General features: G+C 39.6%; 2 protein-coding genes across 2 annotated transcripts; one reads left to right on the top strand and one right to left on the bottom strand.

Moving 5' to 3' along the window:
- Positions 1 to 23067: 23067 nt before the first annotated feature.
- On the bottom strand, positions 23068 to 24852 carry LOC135157816 (uncharacterized). The gene has a single exon (XM_064114758.1). It carries the CDS (start codon positions 24850 to 24852, stop codon positions 23068 to 23070), a length of 1785 nt encoding a protein of 594 aa, XP_063970828.1.
- A 231-nt stretch (positions 24853 to 25083) lies between these two features.
- On the top strand, positions 25084 to 25884 carry LOC135157815 (uncharacterized). The gene has a single exon (XM_064114757.1). It carries the CDS (start codon positions 25084 to 25086, stop codon positions 25882 to 25884), a length of 801 nt encoding a protein of 266 aa, XP_063970827.1.
- Positions 25885 to 26294: the final 410 nt, after the last annotated feature.

The raw sequence follows: 26294 nt of genomic DNA, 5'->3' as shown, positions 1-26294 counted from the left end.
TCTATGTTAAAATGAAATTAGTGCCCCATCGGAAGAAAGATGCATTTCTACTATACAGTAAAGCCGCTTTACATTCTCCTCTTGGAAAAACAGAGAAGGCTTTGTTTTATATCCCATGAAAATAAGTTAGTGTGCATTACGGTGGCCTGTCGAAGTTGCCCACCCCTTATTTTGTTTTGACAATGTATATTGAAAATATCGTCTTAATGAAGTCCTCATCTGGAAAAGGGTAAGCAGCATCTATAACGACAGAGGAGGCCCTGGCACTGGAAGCAGGGGCTGAAGCCCCCCAAGATTTTCGGGGGAGGGGTATTACGTGTATTATTCTCCAAAGACAGCACCCCCTGAAATTCCGGCGGATGTGACAAAACGAAAAAAAAAGTTACCAAAATAACCTTCATTTTGCAGTGCAATCCCTTTTGTTTCTTTGCTTGTTAAATTTCTTGGGCCCAAAGTGACCCTCATTTTATAGTGAACCCTTTTCGCTTTTCAGCACCCGCTGTAAAAATCGTTTACAGTGCCCTGCAGGAGGCATTGTCCTAGTGCACAGGTTATATAAATAAGAAATTCTGTCAAATTAAAGCCTACTTCTAAGGGAGCTAGCTCCCCATATTTCCATATTTTGACTATATTGAAATATTTCATGTTTTTGTAGCCCCAACTGTGGCAAAAAGGCGTCTTTAGTACCTATCAAAGCAAATTTTAGTTTTATGGAACCTCTGTTTAGTAGATAGAAGAGACGTTGCTCTGTCGATTTCATGTTAGTTCATTAGATCCCATTCCATAAAGGAGCCTGCATGTCGAAAGTATCACGTCTCATTCCGTATTTGACTCTATGTTTGAAACTAGCGTCCTTTTGGAACTCTCAATTTTTTCTACATCGAAAAGTCACTTCCATTTTTTTATTGATTTCTTTAAAAAAAACATAAAGGGGACACTCTGTCTGTCTGCAAGTTACAGGTAGAGAAAATCCGGCACATTGAAACATATCCAACATCGTGTGCCCGTCGAAGTACCCCCCCCCCCACAATTCTACATATTATATTACATATTAGATAAACCATCCTGGAAAAGATCTATAGGAGGCATAATTTCACAAGTTGCATGTAGAAAATTCATGGTACAGAGCATACCTTCCTGGTTCCCCACCCCTTTCCATACTTCACTTTTTAAACCCCCTTCGGGGAAAAAACACATTCCTCTTACTTAATAATAGTTACCATGGCTAGCTAATGGATAGGCACCTTTTCCAATGGAATCTCTTCATATTTTGTATTACAATATTGATAGTGGAAAATGTACCATACCCATCTAAATTAAAGAAAACATGTCTATGTTACGCACAATATATATTTTGATGTGTGCCCGTGTACTAGAAATGCCAAAGGGAATCCCTTTGGGAAAAGGCTTTGATGTACCAAATGTTAACGTAACTAGTACAGTATAGGGTCTTCTATTTCTTATCCAAGAGAACAATAAGTATTGAAGTGTTATACAGTGTAGCAGAATTTGCAGAAATGTAATTAATAAGATAATTAGTCGTGTATCTTCTTATAGGTTCGATGGGGATAGGTTTTATTTTGTCAGGATTTATCTTCATTTAATCTTTATGCCTCCTGGACGTTAATGAAAAAAGAAGCTGATTTAATATTCAGCAAAAGCGCCCCTATTACAGAAGGGGCGATATCAACAGGACATTTTAAATAGACTAATAGCATGACTAGAGTCAAAGGAGAGTGATGGGGCTACTTTGACAAGCAACGTAAATAGTAAAGGGTGTAGGCTTCAATGTACCAGGACGTCTTTGTCTTTTTTTTTAATATTGAGAAAAGGGTGGGGAGTACCTTCGAGAGGCTCTCAATGGGGTTAGGCTTTAGTTACCAGAACGTCATTGCATGTAACATCCATAGCAATGTTTTATTTTTCTCCATAAATTGACAGAATAATGTTCCATTGATAATAATAATATAAATACAAAGTAGGAACTAAGCATAAACATGAAAAGTGCACATCGAATGTAAGTAACTCGTTTGACTAAAACATGGCTCAAAATAAGCATTCACAGAAACCTTTTCTGTCTTTCTCTATAATTTGTCCAAGAGCAGAAGAGGTTTCATAAATGCATGGGCGGAAATCCCAGGGGGACAGGGGGGACGTGTCCCACCTACTTAAAATAGTAGGGGGGACACAATATCAAATGTCCCCCTACTATTTTTGGTCTTTTATGATGGTAAGAAATACATCATTCTAAATCGAAATAAAACATGTATTTCGGGACGAGTTGGGACGAGATGACCGTACTTTTGGGACGATAACCTTTTTTTTTTCTTGTCACATTTCCCCGCCCCTTTCCCCATAGGCGGATCCAGGGGGCCGAGCCCCCCCCCCTATTGGCGGAGCAAAAAAAGGGAAAGAAAGAAGGTAAAAGGAAAAAAGGAGGGAAAAGAGAGGAGAAAAGAAGAGAAGGACGACGAGTGCATAAAATAAGATGAGGGGAAGACTTGGAAAATAAAAAGAATCTTTCGTGCCACTATATAAAATTTTCGCTCGCGCTTCGCGCTCCCATTGCCCGTTAGGTGATTTACATATCTTGTTCAATATGGAGCTCAAATATCAAGTTTGGAAGTCAATATACAAAACATATTTCACCTCGGAAATCGAACTTTCTTTATTTGGTGTGATTTACAAATTGATTTTTAAAAGTGCTATTTAAAAATGTCAGTTTTATGGTCTGAATAATTTTATCAACATTTGCTGCTTGCGCTGCGTGCTCGCAAATTTTGATACATCAGGTACGTATTATTTTCGTGTATTCCATAAAGTTTTTAAAATTTCCCTTTTCATGTCTGATTTTCAAGACGTATCAGCTAGCGCTGCACGCTGGCATTTTGATTGGCGAGTTATGTATGTCTCAATATTGATTATACAACAAACTACTTAAAATCCCCTTTTCATGATATTTTATCAAAAATTTTAGCTCGCGATTTGCGCTGGCATTAATGGTTAAAATTATATTAACTGATGCATCCTATTCATAATTACAAAAGTGAAATGTCCAGTTTTTATGCCATAATATCATCAGATTTCGCGCCCTCATTAGGCATCAATAAATATGATATTAATTTAATAATTAAATTGTCACTTTTGTTTCATCTCGCGCTTAGCAAGAGGAATAGGAAGATAGTCATCATTTTCATGACATGTCGTAAGGATATCCCGGTCCTTGTCAAAACTCAAAGTAATAATAATGAAAATTTTTGCTCTTTTTCTTAAGTGCGATCCATATCCACCTTACAATTTTCCTACACAGTGCTTGAAATATAAAGCTGTAATTGACTCTTTTTCAGATCGGAATATCAAAGTTTCATGATTTTCATGATTAAAGATGTATTTAGAATGCCTAGATTCTAGGTCTAAATATGAAACACGCGCGCGCATGTTTATTCAAATAATGAACTTGTTCTCTATTTAAATCATTATCCAGTATCAGATCACAATATCAAAATTTTTCTGCTCGCGCTTTGTGCTCGCATTATTAATGTAGGAAGACCCCCTATTACTCATCCTTTTCATGATTTACAAAACATTGATTTTGATTGATTTATTTTATTTAAACACGGTCAAAAGCCCTCGATCAGCCTATGGCTGTTTACAAAACATGAACAGAGTGGCCCATTTTTAGGTCTAAATCTCGATTTTTTTTCTGCTCGCGCTTTACGCTCGCATCAATTTTTGAATTATATAGCTATCCTGTTCACAATTACAAAAAAAATTGCCATTCTTTCTTTAGAAATTTTCAGTTCGCGCTTCGCGCTCGCATTTTTTGATTGTTGAAATATGTAACGCCTTCATGGCTAAGTGCAAGCAGTCCTTAACAGGTACTTTTTCAACAGGTACCAGTTCAAAGCTTATATAAAAAATTTCTGCTCGCGCTTTGCGCTCGCATTATTAATACTCATCCTTTTCATGATTTACAAAACATGAATAGAGTGTCTCGTTCAGTAAATATCATATGACTAAATCTCGAAATTTTCCGCTCGAGCTTCGCGCTCGCATCAATTGTCTACTTATATACCTATTCTACTTGAGTTACAAAAAGTGCTTAGAATTTCCATTCTTTGGGTAAAAATGTCAAAAAAAATCAGCACGCGCTTCGCGCTCGCATTATTTGATTGTTAAATGCTATCTGCACGCAGTCTTTAACAGGTATCTTTTCCATCAGTTCATTTCTGCTCGCGCTTTGCGTTCGTAGTAATTATTAAGTTGCATACACATTTTTTCAGGATAACAAACATTGCCCAGAATGTTCAAATTTTAGGAAAAAATACATAAAATTTCCAAAAAATTAGCTCACGCTTTGCGCTCGCATCATATAAATAAAGATTATGATATTATATATGAATTTATAAGAATAAAGCTAAGAAGTGACTTTTGAGGACTACCCCTTTAAAGAAACAAACACAAATCATCTTCGAGCTGCCGATTGGGGAAAATATGGCTGAAACCAATTTCCGCCCCCCCCCTATTGGCGAAGGCTGGATCCTCCCCTGTGTCCCCCCTACCTTTTGGGAGAGATTTCCGCCCCTGCATAAATGTAAAATTTGTTTTGCTAAATGTGGCATCGCAGCGTTTAGGAAACCCTTAAAATTTCAGACTGCGAACTCTTAACTGTGGGACCAACGTTTATAAATATAATCCCCATGTATAATGTCAGAAGAGAATCAATTTAGTCGATACAAGCAATTAAATAATACACAGTCTTGAACTATAAGCCAAGAGCATTAGACCAAAATAGGCTTAAGAAATGAAATTTCTGGTAACAAGCTGATTTTTTTCAGGATAGGTCCAGGAATATGTCTAGAATAACATACTAAAAGTCCCTATGTATCCTCCGTGGGGGTTTTCCGTAATCCAAGATGGCGTCCAAAATGGCCGCTGATTCTTGAATTTCTTATAAATTTGCAATTAGATAACCCAAAACCAAAATTTAAATGTTTAGATATATGTTTTGAGACAAAAGGAACTCAATAAATACAAAGTAAAAGATTTTGGAACATGAAAATGTAAATTAAACCGTATTAGCCCTTCCTAAAATTCAAAATGGCGTCCAAAATGGCCGCCGATTCTTCAATTTCTTATAACTTTGATTTGATTTAATTTGATTTGATTTAATTTCACATATTTCACAAATACAAACAAAATTATGAAACAATAGATAACCCAAAACCAAAATTTAAATGTCTTGATATTTGTTTTGAGATACAAGGAATACAATGAAATGCTTATTCAAAGATTTTGAAACACACAAATACCAATAAAATAATTTAGGCTATTTCTGAAATCCAAAATGGCAAAAAAATTGCGGCCGATTCATGCATTTCTGATGACTTTGCAATCAGATAACGCCAAACCAACATTTAAATGTCTAGATATATGTTTTGAGACATAAAGAATTATATCAAATACATAGTAAAATATTTTGGAATAAACAAATGACAATAAAACTGCTTTAGCCCTTCCCGAAATTCAAAATGACGTCCAAAATGGCCATCATTTCCAATTTTATCTCATATAGTAATTGTAAATATACAAGTTTGACTATAATTAAATTAGTGTGTTGACTAGACTAGAGACATAGAGAAATATACAAATATATACCAGTAATGAATTAATGTGTGATATCAACAAAAACAATCTTATACATTTGAAAGTCTGTCTTTTTGTCCTTAATCACTTATAATCTTATGGGAGAAAATTGTATTATCAGCTCTGTGGATGAACAGAAATGGTGACACTTTGTACACAGGGTCCATTTTCTCTACCTCAAGCACATGAGATGGAAATTTGGTGCTAGTCTTCCTTCTCTTAACTACAGGATGCAGTTTATATCTACTATAAGGTAAGTTTCATTTCTATTTTAATTTGATTTGATTTGATTTGATTTAATGTTTTCTTCTGAATTTATACAATTCGAATGAGACATTATATGTATTGATTAAATACATGTTTTTTTTTTTGCATGAATCATAGAGAAATAAAATGGATTTATTAAGAATATCATTTTAAACGGAACTTCAAATCATCACTTAGGGAGCACAACTCTCATTTTGGTACCCGCACTTCATGCATGTCTTTAAAATTAAACAATCCAAGTGCAAAAAATGTCACATAAGAGTAAATTTACATGGACATGATGTAGTAGCATATTGTTTCACCTGACAACATTGTGATGATCACATTCAGGCTCCCCACATGTTTTGACAGCTCTTCGATTTATGTTCATGGTTTATATAAAAGTATGGCGGTACAGTAAAATACTAAATCCTGTGATGTATGCCTTTCTCTTCCTTCATTTTATACATATATACACTACCCTTTCTTATTATGAAATGGGCCAAAAGCGTATAATCTTGGGCATTGAAACCAGCATTTCAATTACTGAATAAAGGTTATCTTAAAAGTTACTAATCATTTTGATAACTGGTTCCTTGGAAATCATAACGGGTATATATAAGCTACAAACCCAGTTCGAATATTTTCAAAACAAATTATATCCTTTCTGACGGACAGGAGATATTATATTCATAGCATCAAAAAATAAAAGGCGATTGGAAGAGACTTCTTAACACCTTTTGACTGCAACAGAAGGTGACAAGTAAGGGCAATTAATTTTGTTTACGTTACTAACCCTATATTCCAAAGCAACTATGTGATTATTAAATTATAATTTCCTATTTCCCGAACAATATTTCACGAACAATTGAATCCACTGCTCATTTATTTTCATTACAGATAATGGATTCGCTTTGCATTATATGTAAAGAGACATCAGCTGATACAGTAGCAGTGGGGGAGAAGGGAAGAAGGACACTTGTTGCGTCAAGTTTAGAACGCGGTGATGGCTTTCATGAGTTATTTGAGAATACAACACCTCTTTGGATCCATGCTATTTGTCGCAAGATTTACACAAGGAAATCTTCCATAGTTTCTACAAAGAGAAAATCTTCATGTCTTGAAGAAGATGAAGATGTAACTCAACTTCGATCAACTTCAAAAACATTTGACATAAAACGTGATTGTATGTTTTGTTCGGAGCCAATCACTCGGGACAGTAGACATCCTTTTCGCAGAAAATATTCAATAAGTGTTGAGACCCTAGAGTTCCAGGAAACAGTACTGAACCATGCAAAGGAGCGAGGTGACAAGTGGGGGTAATGATGTCTCTGATCGTGTACAACATGCGTATGATCTGGTTGCAGCTGAAGCCAAGTATCATCGAGCATGTGCCCAATCTTTTCTCCACAAAAAGAATGAGGGAATATCAACTGAAACCATCCGAGAGAAAGCATTTAAGAAACTATGTAAGTTTCTAGATGATACCCAGGTAACAAGCCAACGTTGGCTCCACGTTGGAAACTTGAAAGTCGTTGGACGTTGGAAAAACTTGATGGATTAACGTTGAATCGACGTTGGAAACTAGTTTGATGGAAAGATGATGGACAATCAACAATGACACGACGTTGGCATGCGTTGGAAACTTGTTAGTTGGAGAGTTGTTGGACAGTCGACAATGTCACAACGTTGGAAACACGTTTGATTGGATAGTTGTTGAACAGCCAGCAAAGGCACAACGTTGGCAACTAGTTCGCTGGAAAGTTGTTGAACAACCGACAATGGCACAACGTTGGCAACGTTGGAAACTTGTTAGTTGGAGAGTTGTTGGACAGTCGACAATGGCACAACGATGGAAACTAGTAGGTTGGAGATTAGTTGGATAGTCGACGATGACACAAGGTTGGCAACGTTGGAAACTAGTTCGATGGAAAGTTGTTGAACAACCAACTATGGCACAACGTTGTCAAAGCTAGAAACTAGTTCGATGGAGATTTGTTGGATAGTCGACGATGGCACAACGTTGGAAACTGGTAGATTGGAGATTAGTTATATAGTATACAATGACACAACGTTGATAAAGCTGGAAACTAGTTAGTTAGATGGGAGGTTGTTGAACAACTGACACTGGCACAACGTTGGAAACTGGTAGATTGGAGATCAGTAGGATAGTCGACGATGACACAACGTTGGCAACGTTGGAAAGTTGTTGAACAACAGACAATGGCACAACATTGGAAATTAGTGTGTTGGAGATTTGTTGGACAGCCAACAACGTCACAACGTTGGAAACGCGTGTTTGATTGGATAGTTGTTGAACAGCCAACAAAGGCACAGCGTTGACTACGTCGGAAACTAGTTCGATGGAGAGTTGCTGAACAACCGACAAAGGAACAACGTTGGAAACTATTTTCTTGGAGATTTGTTGGACAGTCGACAATGGCACAACGTTGAAAAAGTTGGAAACTAGTTTGATGGAGAGTTGTTGAACAACGGACAATGGCACAACGTGGACAGCGTAATTGGAATAGTTTATTGGAGAGTTGGTGACAGTTGGTGACAGCAACGCTGTTATTGATGACTCAGCCAACATTATACCAACGTTGGAGCATTGATGGTGGACAACGTTGAACTGACGTTGGAAATGTTGTTGGTCTGACGATGTATGGACGTGCACTTATATCGATGATGCAACGTTGCTTACCAACGTTGTAGCAATGTTGTATTTGACTATTTAGCCAACATTGGATCAACGTTGCCAGACAACGTTGAAACATTGTTGCTGGACAACGTTGAACTGACGTTTGAAATGTTGTTGGTCTGACGATGTATGCGCGTGCACTTCTATCGATGATGCAACGTTTGCCTGCCAACGTTGAGGCAACGTTGGGAAAAAAAATTCCCAACGTTGATCCAACGCTGTATTGTTACCTGGGTAGTGATGAATGCCAATACTCACTCCAAGAGCTTTCAGAATACATGGCCACATATGTGGAAGGAAGTGAGGGTTACTCAATGAAGCATCTTTTAGAACAAGCTCAAGGTACACTATGGTGATGATTTAGTCCTAACAAGCATCAAAGGAAAGTCCACTATAGTTGTGAGTTTTCGTGACTCGGCACACAAAATTCTTCATGAAAAGTGGAACAGTGATAGAGTGTCAAACGCTGAGAGCCAAAGTGATCGTATAATAGATATGGCTGCTTCAATCATCCTCAATGATATCAGGCTGATGGTGTACAACCGTGAAGAGTAATCAACATTAGATGGAACTGAAAGTGGAGACACATTAGTTCCAAGGTCCCTAAAACGGTTCATGCATAATGTAGTGGACAGCAAAGGCAAAAATCTTAAGTGTACACAGAGGAAATGCACCACAATTGCACATGCCATCATCTCTGCTAGCAGACCAGGGTCATTTGTGTCACCAATATTATTGGGAATAGCGGTGTATATACACCGAAAGTATGGCTCACGTGAACTGGTAGACATCTTGAGCAGTATGAGCTTTGCGGAAGACTACAGAGAAGTACAGCGGTTTGAACAAGCCCTCCTGTTAAATGATGAACCATCCTATCACCTGGGCGCCTTTACCCAATTTGTTTTTGACAATGCTGACTTCAACGTTGCAACATTTACTGGCCGCAACACTTTCCACAACATGGGAGGAATCGTGTATGTTACTCCACCTTGGAATGTGGATCCCTCACCCATTAAACGTACCGTGACATTGCAATCGGCTGACAAGGTTGGAGCATTTGGACACATTCCGATAAAGACATACAGCAAACCTGCTCTCCCTGGCTTACGGTCTGTTGTAATAGATCCACTCAAGAAATCTGACCAGCAGTGCCTGTCTCTCCAAGCCGCAGACGCCTTAGACTCCCTCTGGGTTGCAGGGTATTTTATGGAGATAGACATGTGTCCTTCATGAAGTGGCTTCATGAAGGTGGCCATGCAGAGTGATCAGTACCAGATGACAAGAATTGAAACACTACCCTTCATTAATTTGGACCCCTCAAATCCAAGTACCATCTACACGGCATTATGCTTTGCACGGTCACAATGTGAAAACCATGACTTGAGAATATGTGCAGTAACATTTGATCAGCCGTTGTACATCAAGGCAGCAGAAATTGTAGCTTATTCGCAAAATCTTGACAAAGTGATTGTTCGTCTTGGTGTATTTTACCTCCTCATGTCATATCTCGGCAGCATAGGGCATATCATGGATGGAAGTGGGCTTACAGAGCTGTGGGAGACAGTGTATGCCAAAGGGACTGTCATACATATTCAATCTGGCCATGCATTTTCCCGTTCGCTCCGTGCTCATATTCTCACTGCAGCAGCCCTCATTGGCGTGTTAATGAGTACACCTGGCACCTTAGAGAGCCTAGACAAGGATCACCTAGCAAATCTTTATGGTGAACCAGGACAAGAAGGCAACAGATGTAGCCGAGGATGACTGTGTTCTCCAGTTAAGTAATATCATTTCGCAAGTTCTTAACAAGGCAGCAGAAGAAAGTAGGACAGGAAAGCTTTGGGTGCAGTATATCCGACAGGTGGTTCTTCTGCAACGTTTCATTCGAGCTGAAAGGACAGGGGACTGGGAGCTCCATCTAACATGTGTGAGGGAAATGATACCACATTTCCACGCAGCAGGAAATCTTCCCTATGCCAAATCTGCCAGGTTATATTTGCAACAGATGGAAGCCCTACAGCAAACCATGCCAAGAACTGAATACAAGCAATTCACAGAAAAGGGTTATTTCACCATCCGACGTACAGATTCATTCTGATTCTGGGGTGGAAATGTCTCTGACCAGACCATTGAACAGTTCCTGATGCAGCAGCTGAAAACATCTGGAGGAATGACTCATGGACGTGGGATCACAGACAGTACACCAGCAAAATGGGTTTATGCACTTCCTCGCTGTGTTCCTATTTGTGATGAACTTGAACAGTTCACTGGAGTGCACACTTGTACATCGGAGCAACACAAAGACATACGGCAAAGTACCAGGTCAAGGGACAATAAAGATCGATGCATCTTTGTTGGATGGCTACAAGCGCATCCACCATTCGCTTGATATGAATCCGAAAGCTTGGTCTCCTTGTCCACTGGCATTGTCGCTGACTCATCTGTCAATTGCGATAAAGCTGTAGAAATTGGCCTAGAAGCAGCATCCAAAATGAATGGTGGAAACTTTGCAGATATCAAGCTGCATCGTAATGATAGGGTAAAGACCATTGGTTCCAAGAGTAAGACAGTGAAAATCAGGGGCCAAAGCACAGAGGTCAACCCAACGCTACTATTCAATAGAATCACCTGTGTCCTGAATAACAGTGCGGAAATGGAGACGTTCTTTGCCTATGAACTTTCTCCCCAGCCACCTTCCCTTTTCAAAGGTGGGGTGATGCGGAAGCCAACAAAAAGCTCTCTGGGTCTCCTGCTGAAGTCGTTCACCAAACAATCCAACCTGCCAGAAAATGGGCTCTTCGTTTTAGATGGTGGACACCTACTCCAGTCAGTTGTTTGGCCACAACCTTCAACCTATGCTGATGTTGTTCAGTCATATATTGCATACATTCTGAAGCATTATGGAGCCGATTCGACAGTTGTATTCGATGGATATGGAAGTGCAAACTCGACAAAGGTCGCTGAGCAGAGACGAAGAGCCCAGATGTTTACCTCTAGTGACATCATATTTGAAGACAATATGCCAATCTCCACAACCCAAACAGCTTTCTTAGCCAACAACAACAATAAGATGAGACTTATACAAAATCTACGTGACAAAATGCTAATGGCTGGTATACGCGTCAAGCAGGCAGAGGCAGATGCTGACACCTTGATTGTCTCCACAGCACTAGCGGTAGCAGAGTCAGAACAGATGCCTGTTGTTGTAGTTGGCACGGACACAGATTTACTGGTCATGCTAGTTGCTCGGGCAACTTCTTGCACCGATATGTACATGCTATGCCGTAGTAATCTAGTCTCGGTCTTTAGCATTCATGAAATTCAGCTTGCAATAGGGGACACTAGAGATCACTTGATGTTTCTTCAGGCTATAACAGGATGTGACACAGTTTCTGCAATCTATCGCCAAGGCAAGCGTAAAGCTTTCAATATGGTACACAAGAAGCGGGACTATGACTTGCTGGATACTTTCACAAAGAAGGGAAGCACCCATGACGAGGTAAAACGAGTTGGAGAGGCCTTCATTCTGAAGCTTTGTGGAGCCAGCAGCTTTGAATCTCTTTATGGCTACCGTCATATTGCATACAAGAAGGCTATTGGCCGTAGTTCGCTGAGTTCATCTTTTCAGCTAGAAAGTTTGCCTCCAACTAGTGCTGCAGCAAGGCAACATTCATACCGCACCTATCTCACAGTACAAGAATGGATGGGAAACTCTTTACCTCCAACAGATTGGGGCTGGCGATTTCAAGATGGAACGCTTACACATGTAGAGACAGACACTGCTGTTGCACCTGATACTCTTCTCAACATGGTAGCATGTGGGTGCAAACCATCAGCGCATACACTCGTAATTCCGAAGCTTCGTTATTCCGAAGGTTCGGTTATTCCGAAGGTTCGTTCTTCCGAAGGTTCGTATTTCCGAAGGTTCGTAATTCCGAAGGTTCGTTAGTCCGAAAACGAAATGAGGTTCGTAATTCTGAAGGTTCGTTAGTCCGAAAACGAAGTGAGGTTCGTAATTCCGAAGGTTCGTTAATCCGAAAAAGAAATGAGGTTCGTAATTCCGAAGGTTCGTTAGTCCGAAAACTAAATGATTAACTAACCTTATTTCGTTTTCGGACTAACGAACCTTATTTCGTTTTCGGATTAACGAACCTTCGGAACATCGAACCTTATTTCGTTTTCGGATTAACGAACCTTCGGAACATCGAACCTTATTTCGTTTTCGGATTATCGAACCTTCGGAATAACGAACCTTCGGAATAACGCCACAAATGTTCGGATTAACGAACCCTTTTACGTTTTCGGATTAACGAACATCGAGGTATAGGCAATTTGCGTGTTTCGGAATTACGAACCTCCGGAATAAAGAACCTTCGGAATTACGAACCTTCGGAATTACGAAGTGTAACCCAAACCAGATGGTTGCAGAAGCATGACATGTAGCTGCAAGAAACTTGGACTCTTTTGTACCTCGATGTGCAGTAAATGCAGTGGCCTCAATTGCAACAATACAGCACCGACAGTAATAGTAGCCGATGATGATGATGATGATGATGTTACACCAACTTCAGCTGACTTAAACACTGAAGAGACAGCATCGACAATGAAGATGATGACTGATGTAACTGAGAATTATACTATATGCATAGTTTATGCACCTTTAAGGTAAAGACAATGTGATCTATCATTTCTTCGCCCCCCCCCCCATGGGCTATGAACATATTAGGCTACACAGCGCGTCCCAGATGAAAAAAAAAACCGTAATTCAGTGAAAGTTTTTGCAGTTAACATCATTAATTTACTTCAAGAGATGCATGTCAATGAAAATTTGTTTGGCTTTCACCATTGTCATTCAGAAAACAAAGTGCATAACTTGAAATTGAACATTATTTTTTTCTTCTTTCATAATGAGACCTTATGCATAACATAATTATGATTAGCGCATGGGCGAGAAAAAGTTGAAAACATGCTTAATTTCTATCTATTCGATGGATTGTTAAAAAATAATTAAAATTTCTCAGCAAGGCAGCAGATTATAGGCTAACGGTGTTTGCTGTTTGGGCCGGGGAAGGAAAGTCCTTTGTGGTTTTTTGATTGAATGCTAATATCGTGACGCTATGCCCATGAGAATTCCGCATACATTCGTAATTCCGAAGCTTCGTTATTCCGAAGGTTCGGATATTCCGAAGGTTCGTTTTTCCGAAGGTTCGTATTTTCGAAGGTTCGTAATTTCGAAGATTCTTTATTCCGAAAACGAAATGAGGTTCGTAATTCAGAAGGTTCGTTAGTCCGAAAACAAAGTGAGGTCCGTAATTCCGAAGGTTCGTTAATCCGAAAACGAAATGAGGTTCGTAATTCCGAAGGTTCGTTAGTCCGAAAACGAAATGATTAACAAACCTGATTTCGTTTTCGGACTAACGAACCTTCGGAACAACGAACCTTATTTCGTTTTCGGATTAATGAACCTTCGGAACAACGAACCTTATTTCGTTTTCGGATTATCGAACCTTCGGAACATCGAACCTTATTTCGTTTTCGGATTATCGAACCTTCGGAATAACGAACCTTCGGAATAACGCCACAAATGTTCGGATTAACGAACCCTTTTATGTTTTCGGATTAATGAACATCGAGGTATAGGCAATTTACGTGTTTTGGAATTACGAACCTTCGGAATTACGAAGTGTAACCGAAAATTCAATGTTACAATTACTTTTTACAAGTGTAGATCGAGTAGGCCCTACTGAGGAACCCTTTTTTTTGGGGGGGGGGGGGTGCTTATTATATTCTTTAAGTGGGTCACTGCCACCACATCCAACATTTCGCTGCCCCTGCCTCGTCTTATCATTTCAATCTATATTAGTAATAACATTCCAGCCACCTCCAAAATCACACTCACTGCACTTTGACCATTGTTCTTAACCGTGAGTCAATCATATTTTACAAACAAAGTCCAAGTCTCAAAGTCCCACAAACAAAGAAGATGACATTAATATCATAATGTGAACTTTAATTGCTTTCGTAATAGGTTGCAGTAAAAGCCTGAAAAAACAATTAAAAATCATAATCAATTTGCTCGTGTAAATGGAATATTGGTAGCAGCCCTTCCCATAGTTCTAACTCAGTCAAGCATACATGATGAACGTTGCGATTGGCTTCAAATTAAAGAGTAGAGATATATCTTTTCATTGATGTTCATCTCATAAAGCAAATTTATGATTATGATGACACAAAATACTTTGAATTATGATTTAACTCTTTTTTCTGGGACGAACTGTGTATTAAAATATGTAGAAATATGCAAAACAGCAGTAATATTAGTATTTCTCTTAAATCAACTCAAACTTCTGAGTTTTGATTTTCTATCTTTACCAGGTTTTGATTCAGTATATCTTGAAAGAGGCATAGGTATTTGTTTGAAACTTGTCTGTCAAGAAAATTGTGATGTATTAAATAAATGGCGGCCACTTTAGGAGCCATTTTGGATTTTAGAAAGATTCCAGTTTTATTGGTAATTGTGTGTTTCGAAATCTCTGAATAAGTATTTCATTGGATTTCTTGTGTCTCAAAAACATTTATCAATACATTAAGTTTTGGTTTCTAATTTCAAAGTTATTTATAGAAATTAATGACTCGACCACCATTTTGGACGCCATTTGAATTTCAGGAAGGGCTGAAATGGTTTTATTGTTATTTTCCCCCCAAATGTGTATTTAATTGAGTTCCTTATGTCTCAAAACATATATCTCGACATTTAAATTTTGTTTTGGGGTTATCTTATCGCAAAGTTATAAGATATCAAAGAATCGGCGGCCATTTTCGACGCCATTTTGGATTTTAGAAACAGCCTAAGTTGTTTTATTGGTATTTGTGTGTTTCAAAATCTCATAATAAGTATTTAATTGGATTTGTTGTGTCTCAAAACATATATCTATACATTTAAATTTTGTTTTAGGGGTTATCTTATAGCAAAGTTATAAGATATTTAAGAATCGGCTGCCATTTTGGACGGCATCTTGGATTACGGATTTTCCCCACAGGGGATATATGAGGACTTTAAGTATGTTATTCCAGGCCCATTTCCGGACCTATCCTGAAAAAATCAGCTTGTTACCTGAAATTTCCATCTTAAACCTAATGCTCTTGGACTATATATAATTATACCAATTATAATTATAATAATATTTAAAGTTGTATCTACACCCAACAAAATGTTCTATCTGTATTTACTTTTCTCTTCATGTCACAATATGAACGTTAATTTTAGTTGTGCCACATTTTAATTGGGAATCAGGTATAAACTGCGAAAATTAGCCATCTTATGTTCGAATTTGCATAATGTATGGTAATTTATGCATAATGTATACATAATTTATGCAAATTAGACGACAATATGGATAACCGGATAACCAGCCCGTTGGTAATTTTTTTTCTTTTCCTACATCCATAAAAAGTTAGTACTGAGTAAAATGCCTATTTTGTGGATTGAAGTTTTTTACACTATTCATGGATTAGTAAGGGTTAAGTCATTAATATGTATTTATGGTAATAAGTGGTCATTTGCATAGATGTAGTGAATCCCTTGTGCCCGAATACTTTCTAATAACCATGTTTAAAACATATATCATTATTTGTTAAATTTAGATCATTCAAAATCACACAAAAGCTTAATATAGTACTAATTTGCATAATTTATGCAAATTATGCACTAAAAATATCACAAACAAATAAATTTAAATAATAATAATAATAGTGTATATTTGTAGAGCGCGCACACCGTCAGTAGACGCTCATGGCGCTAGCCGAGCAACAGTTCTCTTTTACAATGGGAAAATGAGATTTTATAGAAATTTATATAAATACTACACAAGAACCATGAACAAGTACAATGTAAGAATAATAATTTCACATCTGCTTCATTCACCCCAACCCATCCATCAGCCCATCATCATGCGGAACCCAGTGCCCTCTAGCTGCCCCGTTCACTGACAATTTAAGGGGTAAACCCAGTCAGTACATAACTTACAGGAGCTCTAGCAATCTGAGGACACCGGGTCCCACATGAACGGCCAGTAAACGGGAAGAGATGAATCATCTTTCTTATAATCATAAATGGAATACAACAAAATACATTTAAAATCAGCTACAATTTAAATAGGTATGTCTTAAGGTGATCTTTGAAAGTAGTATATGTCTTTAACGCAAATATTGAATATTACAAAGAAATAGTTTTCTCATGTACAGTTCCTTTTCTTTTCATCATAATTAGACTTTCCCGAGTGAGACATGTTTTACTCTTAAGGCGGTTTTTCTAATGTTCAAAGCATTTTGCAGTTTTATGCATAAATTACGGTAATTAGGGATTATTTGCATATTTTAAAAAGTTAGTTTGTTCAATGTCTTTTCCAGACCCTAAGACACATTCCCACCATTTATTATTTACATACCACATTTATTGATAGTTTTATTCAATTTAGATTATCCAGAATCATTTAACAAAAGGCACTTTTTTATTGAAAATGTGTATAATTTATGCAAATTAGCTAATGAAATGTATGGTTACCGCATTCTTTTTTCATTAGTTTTCTTATGCTACTTCCACAAACGCTTTGCATCAAATTTGACATTTCTATGAAGTAGCTTTACATTTTTACAAGTGTTTTTGGTAAATTACTCATTTTATAGGCTAATTTACATAATTTATGCTAATTAGGGTTAATTTGCATAGATACAGAGTGTCTCTTTGGAAAAAAAATTGCCAATGGGTTCAAGGAATATACATGCTAAGAGGCACATTTGTACTAAAAAATGCAGCGTTCACCCCTTTTTTGCATTTAACAAGTCTACCATTACAGTAGAATTCAAGATAATCGGTACAAGTCCAATGTTGTAAGTAAAAAGACCTTACCCAGGTAACAATACAGCGTTGGACAGACGTTGGATCAACGTTGGGAAATTTTTTCCCAACGTTGCCTCAACGTTGGCAGGCAAACGTTGCATCATCGATAGAAGTGCACGCGCTTACATCGTCAGACCAACAACATTTCCAACGTCAGTTCAACGTTGTCCAGCAACAATGTTCCAACGTTGTCTGGCAACGTTGATCCAATGTTGGCTAAATAGTCAAATACAACATTGCTACAACGTTGGTAAGCAACGTTGCACCATCGATAGAAGTGCACGTCCATACATCGTCAGACCAACAACATTTCCAACGTCAGTTCAACGTTGTCCACCATCAATGCTCCAACGTTGGTGTAATGTCGGCTGAGTCATCAATAACAGCGTTGCTGCAACGTTGAAGCAGCGATGGACGTGCACGTGCATACATCGTCAGTCAAACTATGTTTACAATGTTGGTTCAACGCTGTCCAGCAACAATGCTCCAACGTTGTCTGGCGACATTGTTACAACGTTGTTACAACGTTGTCACAACGTTGCTCCAACATTGCTCCAACGTTATTCCAACGTATGACAGTAATTAACAAAACATTAATTGGTTTCAAGGTGAAGTCCACCATTACAACTCTACACTCTAATCTTTATCATGTCTTATCCTATCCTAAAATCCTACATCCTATTCCTATATCCTACATCTAATCCACTGAATCCTGTCATTGACTCCTATATAAAGAGCAACTTTGCTATACTTGGCAGAATACAGTTAATATCATTTTCCACACTTAACCTTGAAAATTTCACTTAGAATAATATGTTTTGATTATAAATGATATGGTAATGGAGCCACATACTTTTTTGAAACTTTTCATGGTGGAAATATTGAATAAACATAAATACTCTAATTATTATAGCAATATTACCTACAATTTTGGTCATTTACTGATGTAAAGAATATTCATGAGTGCATAATTATTATGTCCAGATGAGGCAGGTATGGCAGCGTTGGTCCAACGTTGGGTGACGTTGATCCAACGTTGGTCTAATGTTGGTCCAATGTTGATGGAAAGTTGATTCAACTTTAGTCCAATGTTAGTCCAACGTTGGCGTAAACGTTGATTCAATGTTTGTCTAATATCGGTTAAATGTTGTTGTAACGTTGATTCTTTGTTGGTCTAATTTTAAACAAATCCAACGAAGCACCATCTCCATCAAACAGTTTTCAACACTGTGCCATCATCATCTGTAACCTGTTCATGATTCTGTCAAAAAACATTACAACTATTATTACAGCTATTCATTTCTTTTCATTCTTTCTGTTACAAGTCTCTTCACATAATTAAGAGGAATCAAGAGAATTACGTGTGATATTTATTGAGGCCTTTGTAGCATTCAAACTTTTTAGACATCCTCTTTTTCTCAAACAAGACTAATACCAAAAAAATATATGCATATATAATAAGAATTAAGATGTATTACATTTTCTTGCGAGTTGCAATCTCTGTTTCTGTCTACAATTGTTTAATGACTCGGTATGCAATGCCAATTGCAACGTCAGTAATCATCACAAAAACTCACATGTGTAATTGCAGTCTCTCAGTATTAACAAAATCTAAAAAGGAGGTCGCTTAACTTGGCCTCACTCAGAGTAACGTAGCTACTGCCTACTGTAACTAAAGAGCGCCTCTTTTTTATTAAGATAGAAGTCAACTGATATCTCAATGTGCATGGCCATGGCCTAGTCTTGCTTGTGCCATAACTCTTAGATGATATTTCAGCGTCAAGTGTAAGCATGCCTCACGTAGCAACTACAGGTTTGACTGCAGTTGGAAAACACTCGGTCCAGGTTAGGCCAGGCAGGACCGACCAGGTCAATTCAAGGCAGCGTATAATGAATAAGGCATGAATGCCAGGTAGCAAGTCATTGGGTGATTTCAAGTACGGTGTACGGTGTTGAGAGCGCGAAAGGGCTGCTGAACTGAGCTCCAACACCAAGAGTAATATTATTTTTCATTGAAATGTATTAAAACTCTAATGATTTGCTCTCATCTTAAATGTAAAAGATAATTTTACCGAGATGGTTCGTCATGTTCGCCCCCTGTTTGTGAGGCCTACAGTTCATCAACACCAACACCGAACTTTAAATCGCGATTCTCCCAATCCCTGGGGGTCGGTGTTGCTGAATGGGGAAATTGCACGTAGATCATCAACACCATGCACCATGCAGCCGCAGTGCAGTGTTGGGTTCAACAGATGACAATCAACACCAGCCTTCGATCAACACAAACTGCCGGAAACCATATTTTCCGAGGTCGATCTCAACACCAGCATGATTCAAGTACGGTGTTGTCACAACACCAACACCACATTTCAACACTGTACTTGAAATTATTGAAATCACCCAATGACTGTTGCCTTGCCCTTGGTATCGCATACTCGTTCCCACTCACACGTATTGCGAGGTTAGTTAGTATGTTATACTGTGCAGTGACTGGTGTTAAGTACTTACACGAAAATACTAGCGTCGGACTGTACGCGCACAGAAGCTGACTCCGGGATCTTTCGGAGGGAATCAACGGTTGCAGTTACCGATTATCTGCAAGTGCAAAGAAAATTCCACTGTAGATTGTAGGTCCTAAATATGCAGCTTATAAGTACTGTTACTGGATATTCAGGAATTTAATTGTCTATATCCAGTTCAAATTCTGCCAGATTCTTCAAGTTCAAAATTGAAGAAAGCAGACTACACACAAGAAGGAGTCCGACGTCGCGACTAATTCTGCGCATCAGAATAGTATGGTATTTTTAAATAGGCACATTTGATGCTTGTATTTCCTTCTTCAATTTCTTCTAGTTATGTGACGGTAGGCCTATATATATCTCGTACTTACTGTGAGAGGCTTAGCCAGCTTCAAAGGACGAGGGCGTTTCTGGAAATTCTGTTCTTGATCTACATTTGTTTTCTTGTTTTTCTCCTTCATTTTCTATATTAATCGACACATTTGCATCCCCCGGTGCATGCAGCCTCTCTATTCTACCCCATCTTTATTTTTGTTTTCCCCTTAGTTTTAGTTCCTCTTTCCCTTCCCATTATTTTCCTTCTCTCTCGATTTCTTTTCCCCTTATTGCTGGGGGATACCAAGGGTGGCGTGGATAGACAAGCAAACTTACTTGATCGACTCCCCCCTTGGAAATTATGCGAGTAGTAGTCGTCTGTATATCAATTCTCCAATAAACCAGTTTCTAACGTTCTCAACACTGTATATTATGCCGGGATATTATGTTGTCTGTCAAACAAATATCCAACAAACTATAGTTTCCAACGTTGTGTCATTGTTAACTGTCACCAACTCTCCAATAAAATATTCCAATTACGCTGTCCACGTTGTGCCATTGTCCGTTGTTCAACAACTCTCCATCAAACTAGTTTCCAACTTTGTCAACGTTGTGCCGCTGTCGACTGTCCAACAAATCTCCAAGAAAATAGTTTCTAACGTTGTTCCGTTGTCGGTTGTTCAGCAACTCTCCATCGAACTAGTTTCCGACGTAGTCAACGCTACAGGTGCCTTTGTTGGCTGTTCAACAACTATCCAATCAAACACGTTTCCAACGTTGTGACGTTGTTGGCTGTCCAACAAATCTCCAACACACTAGTTTCCAATGTTGTGCCATTGTCTGTGGTTCAACAACTTTCCAACGTTGCCATCGTTGTGTCATCGTCGACTATCCTACTGATCTCTAACCTACCAGTTTTCAACGTTGTGCCAGTGTCAGTTGCTCAACAACTTTCCATCTAACTAGTTTCCAGCTTTATCAACGTTGTGTCATTGTCTACTATCTAACTTATCTCCAATCTACCAGTTTCCAACGTTGTGCCATCGTCGACTATCCAACAAATCTCCATCGAACTAGTTTCTAGCTTTGACAACGTTGTGCCATAGTTGGTTGTTCAACAACTTTCCATCGAACTAGTTTCCAACGTTGCCAACCTCAGCCACACAACTTGTGGTGACAGAGCCTTCTACATCTCTGGACCAAAGCTGTGGAATAGCCTTCCCAATTCATCAGGAGAGCAGAGACCCAATCAACTTTTGAGTCTTACCTGAAGACTTTTCTGTTCCCCACTCCAACATTATTGCAAGAATAACTCAATTGTAGCATTACTAGGACAGTACTTGAACTGAATGATGATCCTAAGCACTGTTTGAAGACATTGAAATTTGTGAGATGTTTCCTATTTTTGAGCAAGCGTCATGAGCGCCCAGCTGAGGTGGATACCGGCGCTATACAAGAACCCATCATCAAACTAGTTTCCAACTTTGTCAACGTTGTCTCATTGTCGGTTGATCAACAACTTTCCATCGAACTGGTTTCCAACGTTGCCAACGTTGTGTAATTGTTGGCTGTTTAGCAACTATCCAATTAAACATGTTTCCATCGTTTTGCCATTGTCGACTGTCCAACAACTCTCCAACTAACAAGTTTCCAACGTTGCCAACGTCGTGTCATTGTTGATTGTTCAACAACTTTCCAGCGAACTAGTTTCCAACGTTGCCAAAGTTGTGCCTTTGCTGGCTGTTCAACAACTATCCAATCAAACGTGTCTCCCATGTTGTGACATTGTCGACTGTCCAACAACTCTCCAACTTACTAGTTTCCGACGTTGTGCCATTGTCGACCGTCCAACAAATCTCCAACAAACTAGTTTCCAACTTTGTCAACGTTGTGCCATTGTCGGTTGTTCAACAACTTTCCAATCAAACGTGTTTCCAACGTTGTGACATTGTCGACTGTCCAACAACTCTCCAACTAACACGTTTCCAACGTTGCCAACGTCGTGTCATTGTTGATTGTCCATCATCTTTCCATCAAACTAGTTTCCAACGTCGATTCAACGTTAATCCATCAAGTTTATCCAACGTCCAACGACTTTCAAGTTTCCAACTTAGAGCCAACGTTGGCTTGTTACCTGGGATGCTTATTATTGTTTGTTTATATTTTTATGCTACAGATTGAACATGCTCGATGGTATGCTAGATGGTTTGCTAGTTGGTATGCTAGATCGTATGCTTGATGGTATACTTGATGCATCGTATGATAACTGGAAATTCTGCGTCACCGAGTCCTTTGTTTGAGTACTGTCTACTGTCAAGTCACTTGTAGTTATACGTCACATAAAGTTCAATAACATTGTTCAATAACAGTGTTCAAGAACAGTCGTCACCGTCAGTCGCCATGAGTGGATCATCTGAAAGTATCAAGCCCGAGGACTCAGCCAGCCAAGGTGGGAAGAGTTCAACAGCGTCATTGAGGATAAAGACGAAGGCCAAGAAGGCAGCCCTGGCAGCAGTGCTAGCATCCTTGAAGGAACAGCATGAGTTAGAGCTTCAAGAATTTCATATACAGCAAAAGAAGGCACAGTTTATGTTAGAAACTAAGCTCAAAGTTGCAGCAGCAGAAGAGGCTGTATATGAACAATTTGATCAGCATCCCAGTCAACTCGACAATAAGATAGAACCCACAAGTGAATCTTGTTTGTCCGTCGATGCGACGAGGACCATCTAATCATCCTGGGTTTAATCATTAGCTTGATGGGTCCGCAGATGGCTAGTCAGGCCAATCTGTGCCCTAAATAGTCTCTGGTAGTGTGGACAGGGAATATTGGCTGCTGCTACAGGGTTGGCAGTCCTTGCCTTCCTGGCCTGCCTGCGGGCTACGGCCACGACGGTCCTATTGGCCTCACATGCTTCAGCACCCTTATGTACAGCTGTTCGCCATGCTCCACTGTCTTGGGCTTTCTGTTCCCATGTGTCATGGTTGATGTTAATAGACTTAAGTGATTCTTTTAGTGTGTCTTTAAAGCGCTTCTTTGGGCCTCCATGAGAGCGTCTTCCTTCCTGGAGCTCGCCAAACAGAGGTTTCTTTGGAAGACGTTCGTCCGGCATGCGAGCAACATGTCCTGCCCACCGGAGCTGAGACTGATCAGGACGGTGTAAATGCTGGGTAGGTTTGCATGAGTGAGGACCTGTGTCTGGTATCCTGTATTGCCACTTGATGCCAAGAAGTTTTCTCAGACAGGTGGTGTGGAAATGGTTCAACTTCCTGGCATGGCGCCGATATACTGTCCGTGTTTCACAGCCGTACAGCAATGTGGTAAGAACCATGGCCCTGTACACCTTGATGTTGTATAGTCTGCCGAAGGCAGCGCTTGCCTTAGCAAGTCTGGCATTGACTTCATCGTTAATGACAACGTTTCTTGAGAGTGTGCTGCCGAGGTATGTGAACTTGTCCACCACATTTAGACGTTGTCCGCTTATTGTGATGTAAGGTTCAACGCAAGGCTTTCCTGGAGCTGGTTGATGTAATACTTCAGTCTTCTTTGGGCTGATGGTAAGGCCGAAGTTGTTGCAGGTCTCAGAGAACTTGTCAACACTATGCTGCATGTCAACCTCTGTGGAAGCATTGAGGGCACAATCATCAGCAAACAGGAAGTCAGTGATAGTGTCAGTTGAGACTTTGGTTTTTGCTTTAAGCTTCCTATAAAGGTTGAAGACAGAGCCATCAGTCCTGTACCTGATGCCAATACCCATGTTTGTATTGCTGAAGGCATCAGTCAGCATGGCTGAGAACATGAGACTGAACAAGGTGGGAGCAAGGACACAGCCTTGTTTCACTCCGTTGGAGACATGGAATGAGTCAGTGGTCTCACCGTTGTCCTGAACTCTTGCCAGCATGCCATCATGAAGCTGTCGTACGATGGCGATGAACTTTCTGGGGCAACCATACTTTGCCATGATTCTCCAAAGACCCTCTCTGCTAACAGTGTCGAAAGCCTTGGTAAGATCGACGTAGGTGGAGTAGAGGTCAGCATTTTGTTCCTGACACTTCTCTTGTAGCTGTCTAGCAGCAAACACCATGTCAACAGTGCCACGTGCTTTTCGGAAGCCACACTGGCTTTCAGGTAGGAGGCCTTGCTCAAGGTGTACGGTGAGGCGATGGAGTAGGACTCTAGCAAGGATCTTGCCTGCGATGGACAACAGAGATATTCCACGATGATTGTCACAAGCTTGGCGATTTCCTTTGCGTTTGTATAAATGTATGATGGAGGCATCTTTGAAGTCCTGAGGCACTGTCTCATGTTGCCAAATTTGTTGAAACAACTGGTGGAGTTTCTTACACAGGGCCATACCACCTTCTTTGTAGATTTCAGCTGGAATGGAGTCCAAACAAGGAGCTTTGCCACTAGATAATGAATGGATTGCTTTCCGAGTCTCCTCCAAGGTTGGTATGGTATCCATTGTCTCATCGACCGGGACCTGAGGCAGCCTGTCAATGGCCTCGTTTTTTACGACTGAAGGCATGTTCAGTTCACCGTTGAAGTGCTCTGCCCATCTTTCTAGAGTTTTCTCTTTGTCTGTGATTATAGTTGACCCATCAGCACTGAGGAGGGGGGACAGTGAGCCTGTGGTAGAGGGACCATAGACTTCCTTCAGGCCATCATAGAACTTGGTCAACAGCAGCAGCCCGTTCAGCTACAGATTCAGACCAGTGAGCATGACAACAATGTACAGCAGGAGGATTTGGAAGACACAATGCCATACCCGCAGCACAAGCAAGATTTGTATCAGTATCAGCAAATGCAGCATCGTTTGTTGGAAGCAATAAGCCTGTCAAATGTGGAAATCATGAAGTTTAACGGTAACCCTTTACACTATCATGAGTTCATGGCATGTTTTGATAATTTGATAGGCTCGTCTACACTAGACAGAGGGACAAAGCCCATGAAGCTGTATCAGTGCTGTGAAGGTGATGTCAAGAGCATCATACAGTGTTGTATGGTAATGGATCCAGTGCTAGGATATCAACGCGCCAGAGAATTATCTAGAGAACGCTTTGACAGTAGATTTAAGATAGGAGAAGCATGGATCGAACAGATAACTAATGGTTCTGCACTTCATGGAAATGATAGAACTGGACTACGCAAGTTTGCTGACGAATTACAGGTATGTCTTGAGACTCTTAAGGCATTGAATCTAACAAAGGAAATCAGCAGTAACAGAGAGCTGGTCAAACTGGCAGAAAGACTCCCATTTCATCTCAAAGCTAGATGGTTGAAAGTAGTGAGAGACATTAGACAAAGAGGTCGCTCACCAGATATCACTGACATGGTGAAGTTTGTATCTGATTCCGCCGAAGAAGTTAACGATCCAGTCTTCGGTGAGCTGACTGCGACTTCTCCAAGATCAGCATCTAAACCAAGCTTCAACAAGCAACATTCCAAGTGCAGCTACTCTACAGCAGTCACTGATAATTCAAGCTTTCCTAGGCCCAAGAACTGCTTCAAGTGTCATCAAGAGTATACTTTGTTTAGTTGTGACAGCTTTAAGTCCTGATGAGAGATTTAAATTTGAACAAGAGAATAGACTATGTTTCAATTGCTTGCAACAAGGTCATAAATTTGTAATTTGTAAGTTGAACAGAACATGCTCAGTTCCAGGATGTCAGAGAAAGCATACAAAGTTCCTCCACGTAATTCGGGAAAGCTCATCACCTGTAAGAGGTACTCCACATCAAGAGATAGAGAATCAGCCTCAACCAAATAAACATTTGAGATCATCTTCCACTCAAACGCCATTTGATGAAATCCAAACAGCTCAGAATAGCTTCATTGATAAATCGGTCACAGGGGCCGGTAGGTGTGTACTTCCCATCGTTCCAGTTAGGGTAAGGGTTCACAACGAGAGCAAGTCTGTTGAAACTTCTGCTCTCCTAGACACTGGCTCTACCAGCACGTTTTGTACAG

The sequence above is a fragment of the Lytechinus pictus genome, unplaced genomic scaffold (genome assembly GCF_037042905.1).
Source record: "Lytechinus pictus isolate F3 Inbred unplaced genomic scaffold, Lp3.0 scaffold_20, whole genome shotgun sequence".
Taxonomy (NCBI): domain Eukaryota; kingdom Metazoa; phylum Echinodermata; class Echinoidea; order Temnopleuroida; family Toxopneustidae; genus Lytechinus; species Lytechinus pictus.
Note: the sequence above shows the minus strand (reverse complement) of the source record. Positions and strands in the feature narration are given on the sequence as shown.